The sequence below is a fragment of the Thamnophis sirtalis genome, unplaced genomic scaffold, assembly GCF_051295495.1.
Source record: "Thamnophis sirtalis isolate CommonGarterSnake01/CBP01778 unplaced genomic scaffold, rThaSir2_p1.2 scaffold_4, whole genome shotgun sequence".
NCBI classification, from domain to species: Eukaryota; Metazoa; Chordata; class Lepidosauria; order Squamata; family Natricidae; genus Thamnophis; species Thamnophis sirtalis.
In genome coordinates, this window is record NW_028261384.1 from 112,600,211 (window position 1) to 112,611,751 (window position 11,541).

General features: G+C 37.2%; 1 protein-coding gene across 1 annotated transcript; it reads left to right on the forward strand.

Annotated features, from left to right (window-relative positions):
* Nucleotides 1-7,050: 7,050 nt before the first annotated feature.
* On the forward strand, nucleotides 7,051-11,145 carry LOC148046241 (vomeronasal type-2 receptor 26-like). Its single transcript, XM_087714599.1, has 3 exons — nucleotides 7,051-7,263; nucleotides 9,110-9,236; nucleotides 10,244-11,145. The coding sequence occupies exons 1-3, from the start codon at nucleotides 7,171-7,173 to the stop codon at nucleotides 11,143-11,145; spliced, it is 1,122 nt and encodes a 373-aa protein (XP_087570725.1). The 5' UTR covers nucleotides 7,051-7,170.
* The last annotated feature ends 396 nt before the right edge of the window (nucleotides 11,146-11,541 follow it).

Below are 11,541 nucleotides of genomic sequence, written 5' to 3' on the forward strand. Positions count from 1 at the left end.
ATCTCTTTAATATTATTTAGACAATATATAACAACTATTGCTTCTAAAGGGTAATCAAAAAGTCTATATTTCTTTGCAATATTCTGATTTCAAATTTTGTATCTTGTCTGTGATGAAATATCTTTCTTCGCCAGCCATCACAGACCACACAGAAGCAATGAAACTATATTCTAGTTCATGGGACTAATCCAATATTTCTTTAACTTTTCCCATTCTTATCTGTCTGTCTGCCTGCCTGCCTGCTTGCCTGCCTATCTCTCATAGAGCATAGTATGCAGCACATGTGCAATAATAATAAACAACAACAATAACCATAAATCAATGCAAAAGACCACTTTACTTGAAACAGCTTACATGCTATGGCAACATATTGAATACTATCTGCCTATGTCACTTCGCTCACACATGCCACCTCTGGACATGCGTAGGACCTTCTGCGTATGTGCAGAGCATCAAAATGATGTCGGTGAGTGGGCGGAGCCTACCAAATGTGCGTTGCAAGTGAGTAAGTGAACAGCGAGGTAAGCGAACAATGAGGGGGAGATTCGCTGTGCCACGTTATTTAGATTTCGTTAGAAAGCAGGAAATCCTGCTTTCTAACTAATATAAATTGTGTGGCACAGCTGATCATTGGAAAAAAATGGTTCACCCAAACCAGTAGCAGTATTTTTACTACCGGTTCAGGTGAATAGCTGGCATCTTTGCTACCATTTCAGGCAAACCGGTCCGAACTGGTAGCATTTCACCTCTGGCCCAGTCCTTGGGAAGAATATAATAGATGGATAAAAATGCTAAACTCTGCCTAAACATCTGATTGGCTATGTAAACAGCCAAAATAATGAATATCACATAAGCTGACTAAAAACAACACATGACAAAATAGCAATAGTGGTACACTGGAATATGTTTAAGTAGTATAATTTGTCTATAAGCAAGAAATGGTGGTAACATAAAACACACAAAATAATAGGAATTAAATTGAATTGAATTGAATTTATTATATTTCTATGCCGCCCTTTTCCCCGAAGGGGACTCAGGGCGGCTCACAACCCAAATCAGGGTGGGGTACAAATAAGAAAAAAGAACACGAACAAAACAATAGCACAATTTAAAACACTCAACAACCATACCATTCGAGGGGGGACAAAAACTCATTAGCCCCAGGCCTGTCAGAACAGCCAGGTTTTAAGGGCTTTGTGGAAGGCCTGGAGGGTGGTGAGGCTCCGGATCTCAACGGGGAGCTCGTTCCAAAGGGCTGGAACAGCCACAGAGAAGGCCCTCCTCCGGGTGGTTGCCAGTGGATGGAATTCAGAGGAGGCGTAATCTGTGGGATCTAATAGGTCTATTGGAGGTAATTGGCAGCAGGTGGTCTCTCAAGTACCCAGGTCCAATACCATGAAGGGCTTTATAAGTGACGACTAGCACCTTGAAGCGTATCCGAAGACCAATAGGCAGCCAGTGCAGCTCGCGGAGGATAGGTGTAATGTGGGTGTACCGAGGTGCACCCACAATCGCTCACGCGGCTGCATTCTGGACAAGCTGGAGTCTCCAAATGCTCTTCAAGGGCTGCCCCATGTAGAGCACATTGCAGTAGTCCAGTCTTGAGGTCACAAGGGCATGAGTGACTGTTGTGAGGGCCTCCTGGTTCAGGTAGGGACGCAACTGGTGCATCAGGCGAACCTGGGCAAATGCCACCCTGGTCACAGCTGACAAGTGGTGTTCAAAAGTCAGCTGTGGGTCCAGGAGGACTCCCAAATTGTGAACACTGTCTGAGGGGTGTACTGTTTGACCCCCCAGCCTGAGAGATGGAAAACTTGACCAATTAGTGGGAGGGAAACACACCAGCCACTCGGTCTTATCCGGATTGAGTGCAAGCTTGTTAACCCCCATCCAGACCCTAACAGCCTCGAGGCACTGACACATCACGTCAACCGCTTCACTGAGTTGGCACGGGGCGGACAGATGCAGCTGTGTATCGTCCGAATACTGATGGTATTTTATCCCGTGCCGTCGAATGATCTCACCCAGTGGTTTCATGTAGATATTAAATAGGAGGGGGGGGGCAGGACCGAACCTTGCGGCACCCCATAATTCAGGGGCCTAGGGGTCGATCTCTGCCCTCCGACCAACACCAACTGCGACCTGTCCGAGAGGTAAGAGGAGAAGCACTGTAGCACGGTGCCTCCCACCCCACCTCCCGCAGTTGTCGCAGAAGGATACCATGGTCAATGGTATCGAAGGCTGCTGAGAGGTCAAGGAGCACTAGGACAGAGGCATGACCCCCATCCCTAGCTCTCCAGAGATCATTGGTCAGTGCGACCAAAGCGGAAATCAAGAAGCTAAAGTCATCTAGGTCATCAGAATTTAAACTGACAAGCGACTTCCGGGGGAGGAGCCTGTCATCGTCGGGAGCTCAACGGAGCTCTCCTCAGAGTTCTGGTCTGTATATCTAAAAGATCTATAGATATCTCCCCTTTCAGACAAGGAAGGGGCAGGGAGGAACTCAGTTGTTAGAATTCTCTTTGTTGTTCACAGCCTTTTGTTTTTTGCTGTGAACGGAAAGGAGGTTCAACATTAAAGCTGAGTTTTTTTTTTTACTCCAGCCAGATCTTCTCAGCTGTTTTTTTTTTCAGCTCAAGGCAGGTTGCCCCCCCTCAGGACAAAACTAAGCTATTTAAATTCCATACGAGCAGCGACCATTCCTGAGAATCCTTTGGTTTATTATTATTCAAAATACCAGCTTCAATTTTACAAAAGGCTCCTTTGTTTAACTGCTTTTCAAAATGGCGTTCATAGCCTTCGCAGTTGATATATGATATACTTAACTAGCCCTGTTTCCCTGAAGACTTCTCTTTGCTAACTGCTAAAAGTCTACTGAAAATACTTTATTTTAAATCAAGGAGAGCAGAGACTTTGTTTGTTTGTTATACTCTTTTATTATGGCTCCTAAATTAAAGCAACAGAAATGTTTTGTCAATAATACATCGCAAGCAATTGCCATAAAACCGCAGCCTTTGCCTTCTACGCCCTCTACTGGAGATTTGTTAACGAAAGAATTTCTTTTTGAAACACTTAATGAATTTAGAACGGAAATGAAGCAATTTGTTTCGGAATTATGTGATAAACTTGATGCTAAGATTGCTCAAACAAAGGAGAATATGATCGAGGTTATAACTGTAATGACAGATTATATTGCAAGAATGGAAGATAAACTGGAACTTTTGGAAGAAACTAATTTTAATCTGACATTTAAAATTGAAAAGTTGCAACAAGAAATTGAAAAGTCAGAGAGACAACTTGTCATGGCAAATTATAAAAAGACTGCGTTTGCAATAAGAGTTAGGGGATTGCGTGAAAAGGAACAGGAGAATTTGAAACAGACCTTTTCGGAGGCTTTCAGTCATTTGGTGGGAAGTCCGGGACTTAACTTTGATTGGCAGATTCAAAAAATTTACCGCCATAATTCGTGGACAGCAAAACAGAGACAGCTTCTGAGAGATATAATTATATACTTTGCTACAAAAGAATCCAGAAACGCGATACTACAAAAGTTTTACAATAACAGGCTGCGAATTGATGGACAGGATTTGATCGTCTTTAAAGAAATACCATCTCAAATGTTAAGATCCAGAAGAGACTATGCTTTCTTAACCAAAGAACTCAAAATAATCAAATAGAGTACAGATGGGAGGTGCCATTTGGTATTATGGTTACATTCGATAACCAGAAACATCGCCTTAACTCTGTTTGGGAAGCCCGAGATTTCTACTACAAGATCCTGAAGGTGGGACTTCCTGAATCACCCGGACATGGAGAAAGACAAGGAGAAGCAGAAGAGAAAACACACAACTACAAGGCGGGAGGTATCGTTTTCCCCCTCCGGAAGGGCAGAAGAGCAGAGAACAAGGATTTAGTTTTGCTTCCAAAATATTTTCTTAATGCTGATCCCCTCGGAAAATATACTGTATGGGACTTAAAAATGACTTGATGGATAACTTTGAACTTTTATATAAATTGCTTATGATTTAGTCTCTAGGGTGAGGAGGGCGGAGATTGTGATGTTTCTGAATTGCGGCTTAGGTTGAATGGAGTTGGGAAGGGTGGTGCAGACGGGAGGGTAGTGAAGGTTCAATTAGAGCTTATTTGAAGCCAGAAAGTAAGGTGATTTTTATAGAAATTGTTATTGCTATTTGAATATAATGCTTGGAAGGATATATTCAGGGATTTTGAAGGAAGGCGGAGCAAATATGAGAGGAGTACGGATGATATAAAATATATATATGGACACGGGTAGAGGCAGGATGAGAGGAGGTAGAATGGAAACCGTGAGAAATATTTGAGGTGTCTAAATTGCTTTATAGAGAAGGAGGTAAAAGGGACAAATTAAAGGTTTGGAAATGGACACATACCTAGATAAAGAGATAAGGTCCTGGCTACAGTAGAATTTTATTTGATTAACTCACTTGGTTTCAACATAGTTTGAAATCCTGCAAGTAATAAATTAATTGAGTTTAGGAATGATGCACATTGCTTAACTTTTAATAATGATGGGAAGCTGAGCCTAATGCAGAAAGTTTATTGATTTTTTCCTTTTTTTCCTTTTTTTGGTTTGTTTTTATTTTTTTATTTCTTTCTTTTTTCCCTTATGTTTAATCCTTTAATTCTTAATCTATTTGGTTTTAATATACTCCAGACTGTGTTTGATAAAGAGTCATGCCGGGAATGGGATCTGGGAAGTCGGAAGGGGGCTAGGGAGGGGGGTTCACGGGGAGGAGGGGGGAGGGCGGAGAGATAGTTTCAATTTTCAAAACAATAAGAATGCACTTGTATACTGTTGCTCTTTTTTCTTTTTTTTCTTTTCCTTTTCTTTTCCCTTTTTTTTCTCTTTTCTTTTAATTTTAGTGTAAAATACAAATTGAATAGATTAATGAATAGTAGAAATACACCGAAGTGAGGAGTAGAGGGAAAGAAGAGGGAGGAGTTAAGAGGGAGTGAGAGGGGAATGTAAGGAGGGTGAGATGGAGGGAAGGGGAGAAAGGAATGTTTGAGGGGGAGGGGTAGTAGAAGAGGGGAATGTTGGAGGGGAGAAAGGAAAGTTGGAGGGGGAGAGGAAAGGGTGTATGGAGGATTGAAGTGTTATACTGGTTTTTCAGATGGAATAGAAGACAAGTTGTGTTTATTGCTTTTTTTAATTGCACAGTATATAAGTGATTGTACAAAAAGGAAAATGAAAATGAAATAAAATATGTGAAAGACAGAATTTAAACTGACAAGCCACATATCACCTAACACATATCACCTCATGCCTAACAATTGTCGATATGAAAGAGAGAGAGAAAAATCTGCTGCAATATCTACAGATAGTAAAATAGAAAAGGAAGAATCGGAGAAACATATAAAATACAAATGCTGCAAATAGAAGAGTTATGGCTGGCAAAAGGAAGAAAATATTGTATCAATACTAATAGGCACATTGAGTGCAATCTCAAAACATTCTGAACCACCTCTTCAACACCATCAACACTGAGGAAATTGTGCGCCTTTAATTTAAAAGACAAATTTGTTTGAATTAGCTTACATCTTGTGACAGTACCTTTGACACTGTGAAACTACCTTTCCCAGGTTTTTGGGAAAGACTCAATAGAAAGACAAAAATGCCAAAACTGGTCTAACTGGTTAATATATATGTTTTGTATGCTCAGAGACTTTGGACAGCACACTAGCTACCATAGTGCAAGGGACATTAAATCTTTGCCTCCTGACTAAAGATAAAATATTCCTTTTGTTTCTTTTCTATTTGTATGAATTGTTCAGATAAGTCAACTTGGGACTTACTGTAGCATATCTCTTTTTTGAGGCTCTGAAAGAATTTTGGATAAAAACATGTTTCAAACATTTTGTCACTGTTGTCATGGGACAGTTCTGCTATGAGCAAATTTTGAATCCTTCCTGCTCTTATATTTAGGAAATAAATAAAGGAAATTAATGAGAAAAATATGCAAAACCAATGTCAATTTATATGGAAAAGGCTCCAAATCTAATTTATATAGATTTGGAAGAGACGTTTGACTTTTTACACAGGCGTGATAGTGTATCATGTATTTCCAGGGAAAACAAAAGGGTTTGGGAAAATAAAAACAACAGTAAATGGGATAAGTGAATTTCAGTTCCACGCATATATTTCTATATTTCTATACAAAATGACCTGACTGCCATTTTCTTTATAATGGAAAAGATCAGAATTGAAGATATTCAGTAGATATCATTTTAACAATTACCAGGCCTCATATAGGCAGAGGTAATATAATGTGTTTCAAGTTTATTTGGAAAGTTGATAAATATCCTGTGAATCATCTCAACATGTGTTCTCATTTGAGATTCAAACTCATCTTAAATCTGTTCTTCAGCAAGTATTCTGGAATAGGGTTGTATTCTATCCCTTATATTTTTCAAACCAAGGTCCAAATACAATTAAAAATTAATTTAACATTAATATTAATTGTAATATATTACAGATAATAATAATTGCACTTTAACTCAAAAGTATGGATTGTTAAATTTTCAGTAGCAATTATAAAGAAATATGTAACTAACCCTTCTAAAGCTAAAATGATAAAACAGGAAAACAAAATGATTCATTTCCCACCCTTTCATATTTGTATCATGTTTGATTTGTACCCCTTATCCTACTTTTGTGTATGCCAATGGCTAGTTGTTGGGGATAGGGAAATGAAGGTGTTATTAAACTAATAGGAATTTCATTAAATTCCCAATTTTTTTCCACATGAACAGAATTAGATTAGACTGATATGTATTGATTCATATAGCATAGTTTTTTATATTCTTAATTTTTAAATATTTTTATTTAAGATATTAACAAAATGTGTTCAATAGTTAAATAAACTACTTATTAAAATGAAGGTGGCAGGACATGGACTGCTTTTTTGTTTAGTATATTAATAATATAATCCGAAGTGTGGACTTCTATACTAACCAAAGTTTTAATGTTTAAAGTTGTTTTCTCTTTCATTTTAGCTTCACCATTTTCTGAAGACCATAGCATTTAACCACAGTAGTGAAGATACCATATCTTTTGATGAAAATGGTGAATTGGTAGCTGGATTTGATGTTATCAACTGGGTCACTTTCCCAAACAAATCTCTTCTTCGTATGAAAGTGGGATGGCTGGATCCACAAACTTTGAGTGGCTCTCAATTAACTCTTAACAGAGAGACCATCACGTGGCACAGTTCATTTAATCAGGTAAAGTACAAATAAAAGTTCAAATATGGAAAGCTAAATGAGAAAGTATTTGTAATTCATAAATGATTCCTAGCTAGTAGAGCTTAGAAGTAAATCAGTGAATATTTTCTTATACTATTGTGCTATTTTTTTAAGATGAGCTTTATCACTTTCTTTTAAATACAATATCAAATCATATTCATTTGGTGTTCAACTTGTTGATAACCAAAGGCTCTTTATAAAATGATCATACCCTAATCTAGCAGGCAAAGCAAGTGATTGGCAAGACTAAAACCAGGAAAATTGAAGAAATAAAGAAGATAATTCTGGCTGCATGAGATCAAGCCTTAAGAACAAATGCATACAAAGCCAGCACTAAGAAGATAGTCACAGATGCAGCCAGAATTAGAAAATGCCATTTCTACAAAGAAAGTGAAGAAACAATGGACCACCTATCGTATTTTTTAGAGTATAAGATGCACTGGAGTATAAGACGCACCAAGATTTTGAAGAGGCAAATTTAAAAAAAAGATTTTGCATTCTGCAGACCTCCCAAACCGGCTAATGTTTTGCGAAAATGGACCCATTATTTTTCTCTTGGGAGTCTGCCCCAAAATGAGCAAAAATGGCCTGGTTTTTTTTTGCAAAAACGAGCCCATATTTGTCAAAAATAAAGTACTCGTAGCCTTTAGAAGGCTTGTAGAGTGCTCCTGGGGGCTGGGGTGCAAAAACTAGCAAAAATTAGCCCATTGTTCACTTTTTTCCCCTCCCCAGCCCCCAGGAGTACTCTGGAAGCCTCCTAAAGGCTATGCACAGCCATTTTTGCAAAGGGGGAGGGGTTTTGGGAGGCCAAAAATGCTGTAATCAATGTATAAGATGCACACAGATTTTCAACCTCTTTTTTGGGGAAAAATGGTGCGTCTTATACTCCGAAAAATATGGTAGTTAGTTGCTGCCACCTTGCACAGAGTAACTACAAAATAATGGCATGACAAAGTAGCTATAATGGTGCATTGGAAGAAGTACTATTGGCCCATAAGCAAGAACTAGAGGAAGGGGGTATAAAATAAAAAAGTCATAGAAAACAAAGAAACTACATTGCTTTGGGACTTTAGAATTCAAACAGACAGGCACCTGCCACAAAACACCCCACACTTAATAATTGCTGATAGGAAAGACAAAGTCTGAATAGTGGATGTAGCAGTATCTGGAGACAGCAGAATATAAGAGAAAAAACTGGGCAACAGTATTGAATCAAAGACTGGTAAATAGTAATAGAACAACTCTGACAAAAGAAAACAAAGATAGCACCAATAGTATACAATCCCAAAACAATTGGAGCACCATTTGAACACCATTCACAAAATCAATGTCAGTCAACTGCAAAAGGTGCTTTACTTGGAACAGCTTACAATCTATGATGATACCTTTAACACCATCAAACATCAATATCTGCCTATGCCACATCATTCAGAAGGACTTGATAGATGTATGAAAATGCCAAATCCAATATGTATATCTTGCTGACTGTACGAGAAACCATAATAATAAACATATAATATTTAGTGTCGGGATTGTGGACTACATCATTTTTATAGAATAGTCAAGATTATTGGCTAAAGGGGCATATAATATTATATGTTAAATATAATATAAATCTTGAAAGGTAGAGAAATCCTGGGGACATTAGCTGTGATTAATATCTGTTTAGGAATTGTAATCATTGACCTAATGTTGAATTTCCAAACTCACCTAGATTTTAATTTTTCCACTCAGTTACAAAAAAAAATGCTTCCCAGATTTTAAAAAGTATGTAACTACTATGTTTTAAAGGACATGCTTATTTATTTCTTTGCTCTATGGATAGATCCTGCCTGTTGCTCTGTGTAATGAGAAATGCCATCCAGGTTACAGACGAAAAAAGAAGGAAGGACAACCATTCTGTTGCTATGATTGTCTTCCCTGTCCAGATGGAAAGATTTCAGACCAGAAGGGTAGGAAATATAATAATTAATATTATGAATTGATTATCCTACAAGTAGGAAAAATGCACAATAATTTCTTTACTGATAGTAAGGTCAATAGAATAACTTTGAATGTTAAAAAATTCACACCAACAATGTCTAAAGCATTGCTTCATTCTCCAGAATCTGAGGAAACCAAAATATTTATAGAGTATTTTGTATACCCCCAGAACAAGCATCACTCCCTCATGGAGGTTTGATAGGTATGTATCCAGGGGACAGAGAGAGACAGAGAGACAGAGAAGATAAATGATAGATAGCTGATAGATAGCTGATAGATAGATAGATGATAGATAGATAGATAGATAGATAGATAGATAGATAGATAGATAGATAGACAGACAGACAGACAGACAGACAGACAGACAGACAGACAGACAGATAGATATGCCAAGATAAAAAAAGAGCTTTCCCTCCCTCCTAGGATATGCTTACTTTTTCTTTGATTTAGAGTTGCGGTCAAAGCAATAAATTATGAAAAACCATAATTAGAAACCATTAATGACATTAGTGAAAATCTATATAGATTTAGAACACAAAATGCTTATTAGGTATTAGGTGCAAAGAATAATCTTTCACAGTAATACATGTGCCATTTGGTCAGCTCTATAAAATAAATACACAACATTCTTAGAAATGTATATATTTGTAAAGTAGCAGATTCCAGAAATTGGCCATTGATTTCAGGGTAAAATAAGTATGTTTAAGTATAAGTATGATCTCTATTATCATTGTACTTAAATACAACAAAATTGTTTTTAACCTCACTGGTACAAAATTATAGCAGAAATGAAAAAAGAAAAAAAAAAGAAAAAAAAACTAGCGTCCTGAATAGAATTAAGAAAAAAATCAGCTATGGTTAAAATTCTGATTCTTCAAACTTAATTTATGTTTCTTGTCAAAAGTTTCTATGTAAAACCTGGCAGAAAAAGTCATTCAGTTCATTGAATTATATATCTGCTTATATTTATTTTTAGACATGGACAACTGTTTTCAGTGCCCAGAAGAACAATTTCCAAATGAGGACAAAAATCAATGTATTGCAAAAAGATTACATTTTCTCTCTTTTCTGAATCCTTTGGGGATTACTTTAGCATTTTTGGCTTTATTTTTTGTTGTGCTCACAATTCTGATACTAGGAGTTTTCATCAAGAACCAGAACACTCCCATTGTCAAAGCCAACAACCGGGACCTCACCTACTGTCTGCTCAGCTCCTTATTGCTTTGTTTTCTCTGCTCCTTGTTATTTATTGGCAAACCACAAATAGTGACTTGCTATTTACGACAAATAACTTTTGGTATCATCTTCACAGTGGCTGTTTCATGTATATTAGCAAAAACAATAACTGTAGTTCTAGCTTTTATGGCCACTAAGCCAGGATCTAGGATAAGGAAATGGTTTGGGAGAAGACTGACCATTCTCATCCTGTTTGGCTGTTCCTTCATTCAGGCTAGTATTTGTGCTGTATGGCTGTGTACAGCTCCTCCTTTCCCAGAGTTTGAAATGTATTCCCTTCCTGGAGAAATTATAGTGCAATGCAATGAAGGATCACTTGGTATGTTTTATTATGTCTTGGGCTACTTGGGATTTTTGGCTATTGTCAGCTTCACTGTGGCTTTCCTAGCCAGGAAGTTGCCAGATACTTTCAATGAAGCCAAGTTCATTACCTTCAGCATGCTGGTTTTCTGCAGTGTCTGGCTGTCCTTTATTCCTTCATATCAGGGCACTAATGGAGAACATATGGTCGCTGTGGAGATCTTCTCTATCTTGGCATCTGGTGCTGGATTATTAAGTTTTATCTTTTTCCCAAAATGTTACATTATTATCCTAAAACCTGAACTGAACATCAAGGAACAGTTGATAAAGAGAAACATTTAAGTAGAAATTTCAATGTGTAATAATCTAAAATATTATTACATTTTTCAAATATTCCATTATAGATACCACTATCTTTACTTCAAGTTTTTAGGAATTCCTAATAACATAATCCTTAACTGACTTGTGTAAACGATAGTATAATTTGAAATTAAGGTAAGAATGACTTGGTGAACCTTTGAAGTAATAGCTGAAGCTTTTACTTTCACTTTTGCCCAATGATTTCATGTAGATGTTACTTTTTACTTTTTTTCAAGCTTTGAGGGATTCCTAACAACCTAATCCTTTGTTAAGCTCTGTAAATTATAAAATTTGCAAATAAAGTAAAAATGACTTGGTGAACTTTTGAAGTAATGGTTGATGTTTTTCCTGAGAAAATAATTGAAATGGATGATAACT

What these genes read in the sequence shown, in the direction of transcription:
- LOC148046241 (XM_087714599.1), top strand. Translation starts at nt 7,171, where the DNA reads ATGAAAGTGGGATGGCTGGATCCACAAACTTTGAGTGGCTCTCAATTA. An exon ending in GGCACAGTTCATTTAATCAG is followed by an intron (nt 7,264 to 9,109) that starts GTAAAGTACAAA and finishes CTCTATGGATAG; the next exon opens with ATCCTGCCTGTTGCTCTGTG. An exon ending in AAAGATTTCAGACCAGAAGG is followed by an intron (nt 9,237 to 10,243) that starts GTAGGAAATATA and finishes ATTTATTTTTAG; the next exon opens with ACATGGACAACTGTTTTCAG.